The sequence below is a fragment of the Carcharhinus amblyrhynchos genome, chromosome 2 (genome assembly GCF_965287045.1).
Source record: "Carcharhinus amblyrhynchos chromosome 2, sCarAmb.v2.hapA, whole genome shotgun sequence".
Classification (NCBI taxonomy): Eukaryota; Metazoa; Chordata; class Chondrichthyes; order Carcharhiniformes; family Carcharhinidae; genus Carcharhinus; species Carcharhinus amblyrhynchos.
In genome coordinates this window covers 75,305,810-75,322,375 of record NC_137325.1, presented here as the reverse complement: position 1 = coordinate 75,322,375, position 16,566 = coordinate 75,305,810, and the positions used below count along the sequence as shown (strand labels likewise).

The 16,566-nt window shown below is 40.6% G+C and overlaps 1 protein-coding gene across 2 annotated transcripts; it reads right to left on the bottom strand.

The window, feature by feature from the left end:
- Window positions 1–274: 274 nt before the first annotated feature.
- LOC145361061 (cytochrome c oxidase subunit FA4-like) lies at window positions 275–15,362 on the bottom strand. Of its 2 annotated transcripts, none has more exons than XM_080216625.1 (4): window positions 15,225–15,362; window positions 4,616–4,704; window positions 1,045–1,105; window positions 275–861 (listed from the first exon to the last, which is right to left on the bottom strand). In XM_080216625.1, the coding sequence occupies exons 1-4, from the start codon at window positions 15,264–15,266 to the stop codon at window positions 805–807; spliced, it is 249 nt and encodes an 82-aa protein (XP_080072751.1). In that variant the 5' UTR covers window positions 15,267–15,362; the 3' UTR covers window positions 275–804. The 2 variants fall into 2 exon arrangements, with proteins under 2 accessions (XP_080072751.1, XP_080072758.1); XM_080216632.1 differs by lacking the exon at window positions 15,225–15,362 and adding an exon at window positions 7,462–7,530.
- Window positions 15,363–16,566: the final 1,204 nt, after the last annotated feature.

Sequence of the window (16,566 nt, the reverse complement as noted above, 5' to 3'; positions counted from 1 at the left end):
TTACTGGCTAGTCTTTGCTCTCGTTATTTGTTGTGTATGAGCTCTGTGGCTTCTGTTTGCTCTTCTGTCTGCACTTCAGATTCTAATACCTTGTGGGACATCCGGTCTCGCGCGGCCAAAGATCTGTGGGTCAAGAATTAGCCTATTCAGTACGAAGTATCACGGCAAAAAACTGCATCCCCACTTAGATGTCATCCTCAAATCAAGGGACAGCCAACCATAATCACCTGCAGTTATTTAGCTCTTCTGGGGAGGTTAAATAATTTAGGGAGACTTCAGGACAACATACGTTTTATTTCGATGGTTGGTTCAATCATATCATAGCTTCATGCACATTTCCATAGGCTTGGTTTTACATTGGTACAATTTACTGCCCGGAGTTTAGGTACTGTGTATCGTATGTCTGTTAACGACAGGAACCTAAAGACTGAAGATATTTCAAGATCCATATTCTTAATTGCTCGTAGTATATAAATTACATTTAATTCAGAAAAATATGCTTCATTTTTCTAATATTCTGAAAGAAGAGTGTTATCAATGAGAATTTAAAAGTTTTATTACCATGATTGATCCATTTAACATATGGACAATTAGCACAGCAAACAAACTTAATTAAAACAGGATTAGTGTTTCAAAAATCAAAGTTAGTATAAGGCAGATTATCTTCCATCACACTGTTTTTGTCAATATTGAAAGAAGAACACATGATTGATGGATGCAATCACTTTAGACATAATGTGAGGTGCATCGAGCTCTTGAAGACTTTGGCATTTCAGCAAAAGTAGCTAGTATTTTGGCAATCATTCAGAAGTCAGGACGATTCTTCTTCAGATTTTCATAATCAGTGCTGACAGCAATAAACTGTTAAAATAAGAATAAAACAATCAGCAGGTATATTTCGCAATTATTTCACAGTTCATGTATTATGTTGTGATTATTGCTTTATTATTTAGTTTTCTTAAATGCATGATCGGAAATAAATTTGCTTCCAACAGTGCAATTGTAAGCAAATGTTTTCAACAAATTCTCCCTCCACCAGGTTACCTTGTATTGCTGATTATAACGCATTTTATTCCAGGGCTCAGGGTTGTTTGTTTTGTCCCAGCTAAAGAAAAAAAAGAAAATATACAATTATATAGAATCATAGATATTAGCACAGGAAACATAGTCAAATAGTCACACTTCCCTATTCATTCCCCATTGTCCTACAAATATTTGAAATTTATTATTGAAGGCGCTTTAATTTTTTTCAGAGTACATTTAGATCATTACTCGCTGTTAAACTTTTTCCTCAATTTTTAACTTTAAAAAATGTTAGGAGGCGATCTTTCCCCCAAAAAATTAAGTGCCCAATGGGAGAGAAAACAGGAGGTTTTGCCTTCTGTTTGTTGGGCGCACTTAGTTGGTTGAATTTCTGGCACTTTCTGCTTCACAGAATCTGGTGGGGGAATACACGCTGGTCATGGAGATTCTAATCACTAATCCCGCCTGAGGGGCTGGCATCAAAGCACTGAGCAGGCCACTGTGCATGCGCCCATCTCCCAGATGTGTGCATGTTCATTATACCGCCCCCCCACCCCAACTGCCGACCTCCCAGTGGCTTCCTGATACCCCAGCTCCCCTCCCTCATCCACCGATGACTGTGCAGTGTGCGCAGTAGTCCCCGCACCCTCCCATTCCCTCCCCACCACTGATCAGCCCAACCCTGATCTGCAGACCGTCCCCTCCCAGAAGGCCCTGCTCCCTTGGCACTTGTGCCTATTGGGCAGTGTCAGGGTACCACTGTCCAACCCAAAGGACACAGCCCCTCACCCCCCCAGGACCTCAGTGGCCTCTGGCCCCATCAGCAAGGTAATCATGCCTGGTCCCTGTTGCTCGGGTCCAGCTTTAATCCTCACTGGTAGGGACCTCCCCTGACCAGGTTGGAAACATTAGCAAACCATTCAGGGCTCAATAATAAGATTCAAATTAGCACATCCATATTGTCATCAGTCTTGCGCTGTTTCCTTGCGTGAAGTTGATTACCCCATAAAAAAATGCCCAGGAAAAGTCGTGACTGGCTGGATGCTGGTCATGATTCCCGTTTCAGCCCTCCTGCTAGTATTTCTCAGCTACTGCACCTATTGCCTCACAGAATTTAGAGTCACAGACAAAGCCAGCATTAATTACCTATCCTCCAGCTACCTTGAGAAGTGTTGGTGAATGGCTTTCTTGAATTGGTGCAGTTTGTGATAAGGTACTCTTGCACAATACTGAAGCGGGTTGGGAGGGGGAGCAGTAGGTGGAGTGAGCAGTACAGCTAAAATGCCTGACAACCCACAACTTTTGGAAGAATCCACGCTGAGGTTTTCAAAAATGGTCACTCAACAGCATCTCTAATGTAATTAAAGATAAAGGTTGACTGTGATCTGGCTGAAACTGGATAGTGCTTTGGAAAGGTCACAACTTTAAAAAAAGTATTCGCTGTCAGTCACTGGAGCAACATTCAAGATAGATACTGTCCAAAGAAGTGTGACACCCCTTCACCCCCAAAACTCAAGTGGAGTCAAAGGTTATTTCAACCATTCAGAGTAGGGTAAATGACCAGCATGCAAAGTGGATAACTACTGGGCACCACAAAGATGTAGCAACTCACCGAACAAGCCAGGAAGCTTTTGCACTCACAACGGCACTTAAAATTCTTGCATATCCCGCTTAAAAATAAAACTAGTTTTTGGATGGCTGGATTTGAGATACTGTACCAATATAAGCATTTTGGCCCAGTATTTGAAGGGACAAGTATATGCCCAGGATAGCGTGGTGTATGACTTAGATGAGAGAATTTGGTGATGATATTAACTGCCCTAGATCATTAAGGTAGAGAGTTTGGAAAATGCTATTAAAGAAGCCTTTGCAAGTTTCTGCAATGTGACTTAATGACGGACGGAGGTGCAAATCAAGCGGGCTGCTTTGTCCTGAATGCTTTTGAACTTTAGTATTGCTGAAGCTGCACTTGAAGGAAGTGGAGAATATTCCATCACATTCCTAACTTGTGCCTAATAGATGGTGGAAAAGCTTTGGAATGTCAGAAGGCAAGTTACTTGCACAGAATACTCAGTCTCTGACCTGTTCATGTACAGTAAGAAGTCCAACAGGTTTATTTGATAGTACAAGCCACAAGCTTTCGGAGCGCTGCTCCTTCATGGTGTCCCCTATGTATCATGCTTCAGGACATTGTTTCCTGCAGCATATCAGGTAGACAACATTGGCCATAGACCATGCAGACTCTACAACAATGAACAAATGAACATCGCTTGACAATCACCAGGCAAGAGTATTTTCTTCCTGTCGGGGAACATTTCAGCGGTCACGGGTATTCAGCCTCTGATCTTCGGGTAAGCATTCTCCAAGCGGCCTTCATGACACACAACGCAGAACCACTGAGCAGAAACTGATAACCAAGTTCCGCACATGAGGACGGCATCAACCAGGATCTTGGGTTCATGTCAAACTATCTGTAACCCCCACGACTTGCCTGGGCTTGCAAAATCTCACTAACTGTCCTGGCTGGAGACAATACACATCTCTTTAACCTGTGCTTAACCCTCTCTCCACTCACATTGTCTGTACCTTTAAGACCTGATTACCTGTAAAGACTTGCATTCCAACCATTTTGTAAATTGATTTTGTGTCTTTATATGCTCTGTTTGTGAACAGAACTCCCACTCAGCTGATGAAGGAGCAGCACTCTGAAAGCTTGTGGATTGTGCTACCAAATAAACCTGTTGGACTTTAGCTTGGTGTTGTGAGATTTTTTACTGTGCTTTCCACAGCCCAACGCCAGAATCTCCACATCATGGCTGCTCATGCAGCCACAGTATTTATCTGGCTGGTTGGACTGTAATGGTAATGTAATTGAATGTCACGGGGAGGTAGTTAAAATATCTCTGTAAGGTAGCCACTGTCTGATACTCAGTAATGCAAATGTTATTTGCCATGTATCAACCCAAACCTGGTTGCTGTTGAAGTCCTGCTGCACTGGGACAAAAGGTGCTTCATTATTTGTGCAACTACAAGTGAAACACTGTGCAATCATTGCTGAGAAATCCACTTCTGACCTTATGATGGAGGGAAGGTCACTGATGAAACAGCTGAAGCTGGTTAGAGTCAGGACCCCGTCCTGAGGAACTCCTGCAACAATATTATGAGTTGAGATGATTTCCCTTCAAAATCACAACAATGTCCATGTTTTCTTTAGTGCTTTTATCGATTAACTTAAATCTGTGTCCCCGGGTTACTGATCCTTCTATCATTGGAAACCAATTCCCCTTCTTGACTTTGAACATTTCCACCAAATCGCTTCTTTAAATTTGTCAGGTAGTGTTTCTCTAATCTCTCCATATAACTGAAGTCTTTTAACCCTAGTACGAATTCTAGTAAATTTCCTCTACACATTAAGAAGAATGTCAAGGCTTTAGACAGAGTGCGATTCCCAGAATTGGACACAATGCTCTGGGGAGGCCTAATTAGTTGTTTCTAAACCTTTAGCATGATCTTCTTACATTATACTCAGTGCTTTCACATACAAAACCATAAATATAGTGGAAAGTAATACAAACAATATTACTTTACATACCAGACATCAGGGCTAAACATTGCCAGACGTGATAGGTAAAGCGCAGCACCAGAAGCTCCAAGTCCAATGAAGAAGAATAAAGGAATCAACTAAAACAACAAAAATTGATAGCAATTATGCTTCTCTCGGGTAGAATAAAATTTTAAAAACAATTCTTTGAACAAATAATTGTTTATGCTTTACTATTAAGAAAAATCGCATTTTCATCATTTTTAAAGCAAAGTATTATAGCAGTAGTAAATAATACTTTTAATTTAATTTGAGAGTCAGATGGAAATGTAAATACTTTTTGCAATACCATGTAGCCTTTGATAGGGTCCTTGACCAGAATCCCAAGGTGTATTATGAAGCCAGCCCAGACCCCAAAGATTTTTCTATTTTGGCATAAATGTGAGGAAAGAATACTTTCTTCCAGGAATGACCCCACTGACAAAGTAGGGATTTTTTATAGTGAAACAAACTTTATTTAATAACATGGTTTAAATATAACTAACACATGATGAAAATTAACCATTAACAATTGAACATATTTAAAAGCTAAAGGAAGCAACTTTATTTTCAAGCTTATGATTGTTCCAGTTCCGAATCAGCCCCATTCATGCTTAAATCAAATCCATTTTTAAATCAATACAGTTAGCAAACCCAGGCATTCTTGCTTTAACATGTGTTGACAGTCTTGGAGCTTTCTGAGAGTTCCAGAAGCCTGCAAAATCTTTCTAACTTCAACCAGACTTCAAGTGCAAACTAATCACTTTACTGCAACTTTTTTTCCCCTCTACTACAGGCCCAGGACTAGTCCCCCACCCAGCCAAAAGTCCGTAAGGTTTAACCTCCAATAGAGTATGTCTGGACAGGTGCCCCTCCCAAGGCCCTAGAGGGTTGCAGATGATTCACACTGTTCATTTTCAGAGTAATAGAGTTATTTGTTACTGTATCAAGGAAGGTATATTATTGTTACTATTAGTTACTGTTTTATAATTTATCATTGTGGATTGTCTGCAGCCCAAATGGTATACCCCTCAGATAAAATAACCCCTGGACAGAGTAACCCCCCGGTTACAGACAAGCTAATCCAGCAAGCGAAAATCCATAAGGCAAGAATCCGGAAGGTGAAACCCTGGAGATGCAGATAACTCAATTTCATTGTAACAGAGATACTTGTGATTACATTATGCTGTAACCCCCCAGACGCTGCAGCAACAGAAAGTGCAGTCCCAAGAGCAGAACCCTGGAGGTGAAACTCTCAGAAGAAGAAAATACGGAGGGCAAAGCTCTGGAAAATTGTAGATAACTTACAATGAACCCCTTTCTTATTGTGAGGGAGTTGTTTGTTATTGGTTAAAGGATGGTGTATTAGCTGTCAGTATTGTGTTTATATTATAGCTTGCTGGTTTATAGTCGTTATGAGCTGTTTGCAACCTTGAGAGGCCCATTGTATATAACTCACAATGCATACTAGCTGTTTGTTATTGTGCTATGTTGTTTGTGCTATTGTATTAAAAATGACATGTTTATTGTTGATATTGTGTTATATCTGCTGTTAATCTCTATAATTTATTATTGAGATGGTATTGTATTCTAGCTTGTAATTTAGAAATGTAACGTACTTTGTATTTGTAAACTGTTTGACAAATAAAAAGATTGACTCAGGACTGCACATAAACCACATCGTCACAATCACCCTGTTAAGCATTCTAATCAGAAATCCCAGAAAAACTTAAGTAAACATAAGTCCATTAACTGTACTTAAGACATCCATTAGCAAGACTAAAAAGAGTAATTTTTCTGCCTTTCTAGCATGAGTTGTAATCCTACCAGACATACTGACTGCCTGTAGCATAAAGCTGACATGACAAATATGACATGGTTACATCACCCCATCATATGATTTGGCTACTTTATTTTTCTTAATTATCAGACTAGAGACAAAATAATAAATATTCCTGGTCATTATAAACCATCGTGATAGGTTTCTCATTAACACTCGAAAGGAGGATGGTAATGTCAACAAACTAGTCACCCAAAAGCTCAGGCTAATGATCTGGGAACATGGGTGGAATTTAAAACCAGCTAATAATTCTGAAATTTTTTTAAAAATCCAGTCTTGCTAATGACCATGAAACCATTCATGATTTTGGAGCAAAGTAATGGAGAGTTTTAAAAACACAGATATGAATTGTAAGTGTGATGTACTGAAGAGCTAACAGTCAAACACAGAAAAAAGAGATGCATTCCAAATTTGAAATGAGAGTACTACACTTGACATCACTGATGTGTTTAACCAAGTCTGGCATCAAAGATCGTCAATTGAAGTCAACGGAAAGCAGTAGAAAAACTCTCTACTGGTTGTTACAGGCTAATCATTTCAAGCTAACAACAACAATTTATAAGTATCTTTAAAGTAATAAAACACCCCCAGCTGCATCTCAGGAGCATTATAAACAAGTGTGACACTGAGCCTTAAAGGAGATATTAGATCAGATGATCAAAGGTTTGGTCAAAGAGGTCAGTTTGAAGGAGCCTTTTTTACAAGGAAAGTAAGGTAGAGGGGTAGAGGTATATGCAAGGGGTATAACATAGTTTAGGGCCTAGGAAACCAAAAGCATGGCCACTAATCACAGAGAAATCAAAATTGAGATGTGCAAGAGGCCAGAATTAGAAGAGCACAAATATCTCAGAGGTTTGTGGAGCTACAGGAGATTACAGAGCTAGGTAAAGACAATGACATGATCAGAAACAGAACGGGACCAGCCATGTAAATACTGTGACAATTAACTCACCTCCTGATTCCCCAAAGCCTGTCCATTAATTATAAGGCACATTCTGGAGTGTGATGAAATACTCACCATTTGCCTGGAGGCACTGGTAGCATTCAAGAAAACTCACCGCTATCCAAGAAAAAGTTGCCGTTTAATTCGTAGGCATTCTACCTACCACCTTAAATGTATACATCATTAGTGCACAATGACAGTAGTGTGTACTTTCTACAAGTTGCATCATAGCTGCATGTACGTGTTCTACACTTCATGAGCTTTAGAATTAATTTTTTAATTTTCGGAATTAAATTTTAATTGTAGAGTATAGAATAAATGCAATTAAAGCAATCTTGGTGCCTGTCAGCATCAAAAAGGTTGGGGCAATGCTGCTTTCAGACGTTAACAGCTAGCTAGGTAAGGCAATTAAAATGTTGAGGCTCCAGAGATTGCCAGAAAACCTAAAGAAAAGGTGGCCCACATTTACTTTAATTAAGTCACAGAGCCATAAAATGGTAGGTGGGCAGGTTTAAATGTCCCAGCTTTTCAGTATGTTAGTGAGTGCGTAATAGAATACATCTAGTGCCATAAAAAAAGTGGTCACAGTTTGTGTTCCCTCAATGATCCAGCCACAAAGAAGCTGTTCACTTCAGGTACACTCCATATTTCTGAAGAAAATTAGATGGGATGTCCTAGCCAGAATTGCAGAGCTCTAACGCAGCACAGAAAAGTAGGAGCAGAGCAGCAATCCAACAACAATTTCCCTTGGAAGATTTAGGCCACTGTGCTCTGAAAATCATTATAGTGAGAGAATGTATGCTTACATTTACTGTACATCATCTAATACTTTGATTGTAAATTGCTTTGTTTGCTGAAGGAAATAAAAGTCCTGGGCTTCTCAGCATAGACTATTTTGTCACTACTCAAATACAAGAAAACACCAATGTTTTTACCAACAATCTATGGGTGCTGTTTCAAAGAGTGAAATACAGGTGAGGCCCAAGGTGACTCTTTGGGGGACTCCAGGAAGGTTTGCAAGGATATAAAGAGAAACCATTGCTACAGATGCACTAGTTACAATCAGATTTTTTGTTTGCTTTGCACTAGTTACAATCAGATAGGCAAGAGTGAAATCAAGTGAGCACAGTCCCAGAGAGCTGAACAACAAAGGATGCATTTAAGGAGGATACGTAATCAAACCCAGAGTGCAAGAAGGGATAATGGAGGCATTTCATAGAACATAGAACACTACAGCAGCACAAACAGGCCCTTCGGCCCACGAGTTGCGCTGATCACATCAACACCTACCAATCTATAGACCTATCTATAACCCCCAATCCCATTAAATCCCATATACTCATCCAGAAGTCTTTTAAAAGACCCCAGGAGTTCTCCTCCACCACCACTGACGGCAGCCGATTCCATTCACTCACCACCCTCTGAGTGAAAAACTTACCCCTAACATCACTTCTGTACTTGCCTCCCCGCACCTTAAATCTGCGTCCTCTCGTAGCAACCATTTCAACCCGGGGAAATAGCCTCTGAGAATCCACCCTATCTATTCCTCTCAACATTTTATAAACTTCTATCAGGTCGCCTCTCAACCTTTGTCTCTCCAGGGAAAAGAGTCCCAGCTCCCTCAACCTAACTTCATAAGGCATGCCTCCCAGTCCAGGCAACATCCTTGTAAATCTCCTCTGTACCCTTTCAATAGCTTCTACGTCCTTCCTATAGTGAGGCGACCAGAACTGCGCACAGTACTCCAAATGAGGCCTGACAAGGGTCTTATAAAGTTGCAGCATTACCTCCCGATTCCTAAACTCAATCCCTCGATTAATGAAGGCCAGTACACCATACGCCTTCTTGACCACATCCTCCACCTGCGAGGCCGATTTAAGAGTCCTGTGGACCCGGATCCCAAGATCCTTCTGCTCTTCAACACTACTAAGACTCCTGCCCTTGATAGTGTACATTTCCTAAGAAATGACCGTAGAACACAAAACCATCTACAATTCAAAACCAAGAACCAATTTAATTATGCACTAATTAGAATAACAAGTGCAAAACTGAAGCAGGGATGGGAGAGAAACATGTTGTTTTTCTTACTAGAAACAACACTGCCATTTTTGGTAAATTTTCACTTATTATTCTTGAATTGCACCTTTCAACTCCCAGAATCTCAGATTTCTAATCAACACCACATGTATACCCATCCAAAAGCAAAATACTCCAGATGACGGAAATTTTAAATAAAAACAGAAAACGTTGGAAACAATCAGCAGATCTGGCAGCATCTATGGAGAGGAACAGAGTTAACGTTTCAGGCTGATGATCAACTGATCAAAGTTCTGTTCAAACAACTATATTCCTCTCTCCACAGATGCTGCCACACCCGAATATTCCCAGCAGCCCTTAATCGCATGTGTACCCATCTCATAATTGGATAAAATGAAATGCACACAAAACACATACATAAGGTTTTGCCCATTAACATAGAATAAAAACAGATTTGTGTATGATGACTATTAATACACCGTATCAAGCTGTAATAGTTGTTAGAGTCAAGGTTAATTTAATGCTGGAATAAGTCAGTAAAGATAAGTTACTTTAATCTGTCTAGATTGATTTTAGACATCCGAACAATATTTTGTGCAATTCTGGGCATCCTAACTATAAAAAGAATGTTGATGGATTGACAAATCTAAATAAAGACAAGAATGGTTTTAAAATTAATATTTCAAGTTCTAAGTTATGATGACAGACACCACTGATCTTGTTTTAATTAAGACACGGGGCAGTGATGAAACTTTTGTAACATGGCTGCAAGCTATAAACTTTGACTTGTTACAAAAGAGATACAAAGCTTAACCAAAGTCAAATAAGAATACAGTTGAGAAAATTCACCCTACAGAATACTGCGTATGCAAAACAAGTTCCCACAAAAACCATAAGCATAACATTAATATCTTAATGCAACTAGACACAGACAGAATTGAATGTTAAAATGACAAATACAAGCCGATATAAATAAACATTAAGGAACAGTTCCTATGTTAATGGAGCCAAGAATACATAACCTGTGGAAGCACTGCAATATCAGTAATTAAAATATATTCTAAGGTAGATCAATTTCTTGATGTTTCATTCAAATTCTTTTAGGATCAGGGAGATATTTTACTTGACTTTCTCTCACACAGCTCAAAGTTCACAATAGTGTAATTGTGCAAACCGTTTACGGATGAAAACAGAAAAGACTTTCCTTGTTTTGTTTTCTTGAGTCAGCGTGAATTTCAAAATACAAGGTTCTGCTTAATCAACCTTACTGATATCTTTGAATGAGTAACAAGAAGACTTCAGAAGGGTAATGTAATAGGTACAATAATGTGTTAGGATTTTCAAAGGCCTCCTGACTAGGGTCAAAATGTGTGAAGTTGGGGGACATGTACAGAATGACTCTCAAAAAAAAAGTAAGAGATAAAATATTTATTCTCACGAGCAGAAAGTCAGGATTGGTATTCCACAGGGATCAATTATTCATTCCTTACATATAACTGTTTGCACTTTGCAATCAGGGTGTAGGGCCACAACTTCCAACTAGTGACAGTCATGTGACCTGCTCCAAACTCTGCCTAACAATATCCCTGGGGGGCTTGGTTGTTATAGGGATAGAGGGGTTGACTTACAAAAAAGATGCAATATGTTCACACCCGTCAACAATGGTAAAAATAGTTGTACAGACTGGATAGATTTTTAAAGTCTCCAGATTTTGGGGAAATCTCACAAGACAGCGAGAAGGGACTGCAGCCAGCAGAAATTAGTGTGTCTATTCTGTGGACAACTAACTAGAATGCAGGAGGAACAGAATCAATGGCTAAAGAAACCTATCCCATGACAATCTAAGGAATCTAGAATATTCCCCTTGATATGGCAAGGGGGAAAAGAATTGTGAATGGGCTTTACTGCTTCTATTCAGTTTGGACCTTCTCTGAAAACTGAGAGAAGTATCTTTTGACAGTCACTGGAATCATGACTGAAACAGAAAAAGATGAAAAACCTCAGCAGGTCTGATGGCATCTGTTGAGAGAGAACAGAGCTAACATTTCAAATCTGGATGACCCTATCAGAAAAGTGAACCTCTTGGAAACTGTGAATAATATTGGACTGGTTCTTGTAAAAATTGTTATTTTGTGAAGAGCGGGCGGGAAGTATAACTGTAGCATGCGGTTTTCAATTGTGTTCAAAGATAAAGGGAAAAATATAGTTTAATGTATTAGTTGTTCACTAAATAGTGTTTAGCTCCATTTCTTTTTATTCCGCTGTTACAGTAAGAGTCTAACTTGATTAAATTGTCATTGATTCTTTCAGTCGGTCATTGGGAATACAAATAACTCTTCAAAAGTTATCTGCCTCTACAGAAATCGTAACAGGCGTCTCAGAGTGTCAATCAGGTAAATGTCCTCGATGATAACAAACTTTTTGAGTGCTGTTGGAGCTGCAATCAAGTAGACAGTATTCCATCACACTATTGACTTGCACCTTGTAGATGTTGTACAGGCTTTGGGAAATCAGGTGAGGAATTATTTGCTAAGAATTTCCAGCCCCTCACCTGCTCCTGTAGTCACAGGATTTACATAGTTGGTCTAGTTCAGTTTCTGGCCAATGGTAACCCCAAGGTTGATAGTGGGGAAATTCATCAACAGTAATGCTATTACCTTGAATGTCAAGGGGAGATACTAAGATTTTCTTTTGTTGGAGATGGTTATTGCTTGGCATTTGCGTGGCATGAATATTACTTGCCACTTTTCAGCCCAAATCTAAAGGTTGTCCAGATCTTGCTGTATATGGACAAGGACCATTTCGGTATCTGAGAAATTGCAAATGATGCTGAACGTGGTTTGCTGGTGAGTGTGCATCGCTTCCATCATAAGTTCAGAAGTGGGAGGATTATTGAAGAAGTAGCTGAAGATGGTTGGCCCTATGACATTAATTGTGGAATTCTTACAATGATGTTCCAGAATTTAGATGATTGATCTCCAACATCCATATCCACTTTCCTTTATGCAAAGTATGATTCCAATCAGTGCAGAATTTTCCCCCAATTCCCACTGACTCTAGTTTTGCTACAGCTCCTTGATACTACACTTGGTTAAATACTACCTTGATCATGCAGAATCATTCTGGATAGCGATAGGAAATATCAACTGTAAGAAGCCATTTATTGGAGTAGTTGTCCCAACAGCAGCTCCACTGTATGACAAAGTATATAGGAAGAAATATGCTGGCTTGTAAGAAATAATCATAGATGATATTAATTTTCATATAGATTGGACAAATCAAATCCAAAGATCTGTTGAAGGTTTATTCATAAAGTGCATTCAAGGCATTTGCAAGAGGGTGCATGGTAGTATCAATCAGGGAACACGCTAGTTTAGGCTGGTAACATGCATGAGACAGGATTAATGACCTCATTGTAAAGAAGCCTCTAAGCAATGGAAGATTGAACAGAATGTAGAAAACATCAAAGAATGACTAAAAATTTAATAAGTTAGGAGAGATTAGAGTATGAGAGAAAGATGGCTAGAATCATAAACACCAGGCAGCAAGAGTTTCTAGGTATATTCAAAAAGGAAAAGAAAATGAAAAAAGGAAATTGAGTGTTAGTCCCTGAGTGGGTGAGACTGATGAATTAGTAATGGAAAAAGGAAATAGCAGAAGTGGTGAACAGGCATTTTGTGTCTGTCTTCACTGTTAAAGACACAAATGATATTTGCAGAGTACTTGAAAATCAAGAGGTAAAAGGGAGGGATGAACTTAAACCAATCATAATAACCAGGGAAAGTGTACTGGGAATGCTATTAGAATTAAAGATTAACAAGTCGCCAGGACCTATTGGTTTGTATACTAGGGCCTTAAAAGAAGTGATTGCAGAGATAATAGTTTCATTGATGTAATCTTCCAAAATTCACTTCATTCTGGAAAAATCCCAGCAGATTGGAAAATTGCTAATATAACGTCTCTATTCAAGAAAGGAGCGAGACAGAACACAGGAAACTAGAGACCAATTAGCTTAACATTTGTCACATCATCATCTTCCATTCCAACTTAGGCAACCTTCGAACCTTGCCCTGCTCTGGGAGTGGAAAGCAATGGCAAACTACTATTGGCAAAAACTGCCAAGAAAATGGCTCAGGATGAAGCATCAGCCGACAATCAGCCTAAGGACCTGCAGAGCACTCACGACATGACAAACATCTAAAATGCTGTTTATAACTGGTTTTCCTCTTCATTAAACTTGTGCATCAAAATTATAATCAAGATAAAGTAGTTAATGAAACATCTGGTATATGAATCATAAAAAAGTTATGCAGCAAGTGACAAGCAAAGCAAACAGAATGTTGGCTTTTACGGCAAGGGAAATTGAGTTTAAACGTAGGAAAGTATTGCTTCAGAGTTTAAAGGTAGGGAAGACTTAAGAAAGGATATACTTGGACTACAGCCCGCGCAGAGAAGGTCCGCTTGACTGATTTTTGGGATGGAAAGGTTATCTTATGGTGAAAGGCTTATATCCTTTGGGATTTAGAAGAATCAGAGGTGTGGAGACTTAACAGGGTGAATGCTGAAAGGATGTTTCCTCTTGTGGGGTGGAGTTGAGACTAGAAGAAATTGTTTAAAAAATAGGGTCTCCCCTTCAAGGTTCACATAAGAATAAATTTTTTCTCTCAGGAAGGTTGTAAGTCTGTGAAATTATTTTCCAAAGAGCACCTGAGGCTGGGTCATTGAATATATTCAAGGCTGAGTTTGACTTTCATTCAAGTGTTATAGGGGATGAGCAGGAAGGTGGAGTGGAAGCCACAATCAGATCAGCATGATCTTATCAAATGGCAGGACAGACTTGAGGAGGCAAAAAGTCTCCTCCTGCTCCAAATTCTTGTGTGCCTATATTTAAAGTCATAGAGGTCTACAGCACAGAAAAAGGTCTTTGGCCCATCACATCACACCATTCAAAGGCAAACCGCACATTCTATTTATAACAACTTATTTCTAGCTATACCACACTAATCAGGAGTTCAAACTTTGCTGGTCGAACGTGGATTAGATTTTTGCTTTGTTGACTTCAGCAATAACTCTTAGAAAATAACACGCGAATGATTTTTTTTTATTCGGTTGCATGACTGCCGCAATCGTTATTGGTCCAGAATTTGCTGCAGCAGGCATCTCGCAGTATGTGTTGGGAGTTGCATTCCACCACCGCCCCCCCCCCCCCCCACCCCCGCGCCCATGCTTCAGCTCCAAATATTTTTACATCACCAACGACCCAAATAGCTGTTCCAGACAAATAAACCAGATGCGGTTATTTTGCCACCCGGGCGCCGCCATTCAACTTCGTTGACCTACGACTGCCCCATCTTCCTGGCAATCGTGAACAGCGGCTTTGAAATCTCCAAACTGACCACCATCAACTGTGTTTTCTATGTAAAGTAATAAGTCTCACAACACCAGGTTAAAGTCCAACAGGTTTATTTGGTAGGAAACCTGTTAAAATAAACCTGTTGGACTTTAACCTGGTGTTGTGAGACTTCTTACTGTGTTTATCCCTGTCCAACTCCAGCAGCCCTACATCATTTTCTATTTAAAAGACGCCATATGCGTGCATTTGGAGTTCCAATGTCATGTTTAGGTGACTGGCTCTCCCCCAGTCACCCTGGGATATAGATCCACATGACCTTGTTGCTGTTTCTCCTCCTGCTGGATTTTGTACCTTGGCGCTCGGCCAAAGGGGGTGGGCATGAGGGGGGAATAAAAGCTTCAAATGTGAAAAGGGACCAGTTCTACTCAAAACAGTGGGTTTTACTTACACTCGGGTGCTTCTTGGCTTGAGTAGCCATGAGGCGGAACATTGCGGCTCCTGTCCTGTCTGCCCAGCGGCGGCCCGAGCTGCTGACCGACTGCCTCCCTCACCTGTCCCTACCCCCAGGACCCACACCAAAGCTGCCCAGCATACTGCCCAGCCCTGGGGGCTCCAGGAGAGACAGAGAATGGGCGCAAAGAAAATGACATTGGCCAACTCCGAGAAGGATCTCAATCACAACACCTAACGTGTTTTAATACCGTGACATGATGTGAATGGAGGGGGCCAAAGCTGCTACAGCAGTTGTCGAACTCAGCCCGGCAGCTATCCAGTTAGACCCGAGGGGGTCCTCCTGGCTGTAAGGGCAGTGGCATCCAAAAATAGCGGCCAGAGGGCGGGGCGAGGTGACTGAGCCCCAGGCTGGCGCGTGGCCCCAGGCAGCGAGGGGGGCGTCACCTGATGTTCCCCGCCACCTGTTTCGTTACAGCTACAGCAACTGCACAAAAGACAAGACAAGCTTGTACCTAGTCATGCAACGAAAAGAAGAAACTCAACGGAGTGCAGGATCAAATTTACATCCGAATACTCAATTGTCAGTGCTTCAAAGTATCAACAACAACTGCTTATATTTACATAACAACGTTAATGCAACTTCTAAAGCTCCAGAGCAATGTCGGGTACCCCGATGATGCGCTGGGGATCTTTCCCAAAACCCCATCTCAAAAGTTCTCCGTTAAGGATTGCACTTCTGATGGCCAATTAAAAGAGAAAATGCTGGAAAATGTCAGCAGGTCTGGCAGCATCTGTAAGGAGAGAAAAGAGCTGACACCAGACGACCTTTTGTCAAAGCAAATTGGCAATTGCCTTGCACTGAGAACCATCCACAAATGTGATTTAAATTGCAAACTGTGGATGGTTTCCATCACATCTCGGCAATAGTTATACAGAAAAAAATAGAATTAAAACCGCTTCTAATTTCTGAGTAGCTATTGTACTGACCTCCCACCACCCATGAGACTCTCCCCTACCTGCCTAAAGGAAAACCCCCACACACTCCACCTACCAAAGGAATCCTATTGCTTTGAAACTCTCATAACACCCCTAAACAGGACCCATTCAGAACCTCCAAGCTACACCCGCATCTCCCGACTGTATCCCCCATGAATGCATACCCCTCTCCAATTGCAAAACGTCCACTGATTGCCCCCTCTCTGACTAGCACTTCCCTGGAATGCATAATCCCAATTGCACCTCCACCAACTGGATCCCCATTAACCTCCCTCCATCCCCACCACCCGCCCCCCCACCCCGCTCCCCCGGCAACTGATCATTTCACTGATCCTCCAACT

Coding starts and splice junctions, on each gene's coding strand:
- LOC145361061 (XM_080216625.1), bottom strand. CDS start 15,266: ATGTTCCGCCTCATGGCTACTCAAGCCAAGAAGCACCCGAGT. Junction 1,106..4,615: donor ATGTTTAGCCCTGATGTCTG/GTATGTAAAGTA, acceptor TTTTTTCTTTAG/CTGGGACAAAACAAACAACC. Junction 862..1,044: donor GTTATAATCAGCAATACAAG/GTAACCTGGTGG, acceptor TTATTTTAACAG/TTTATTGCTGTCAGCACTGA.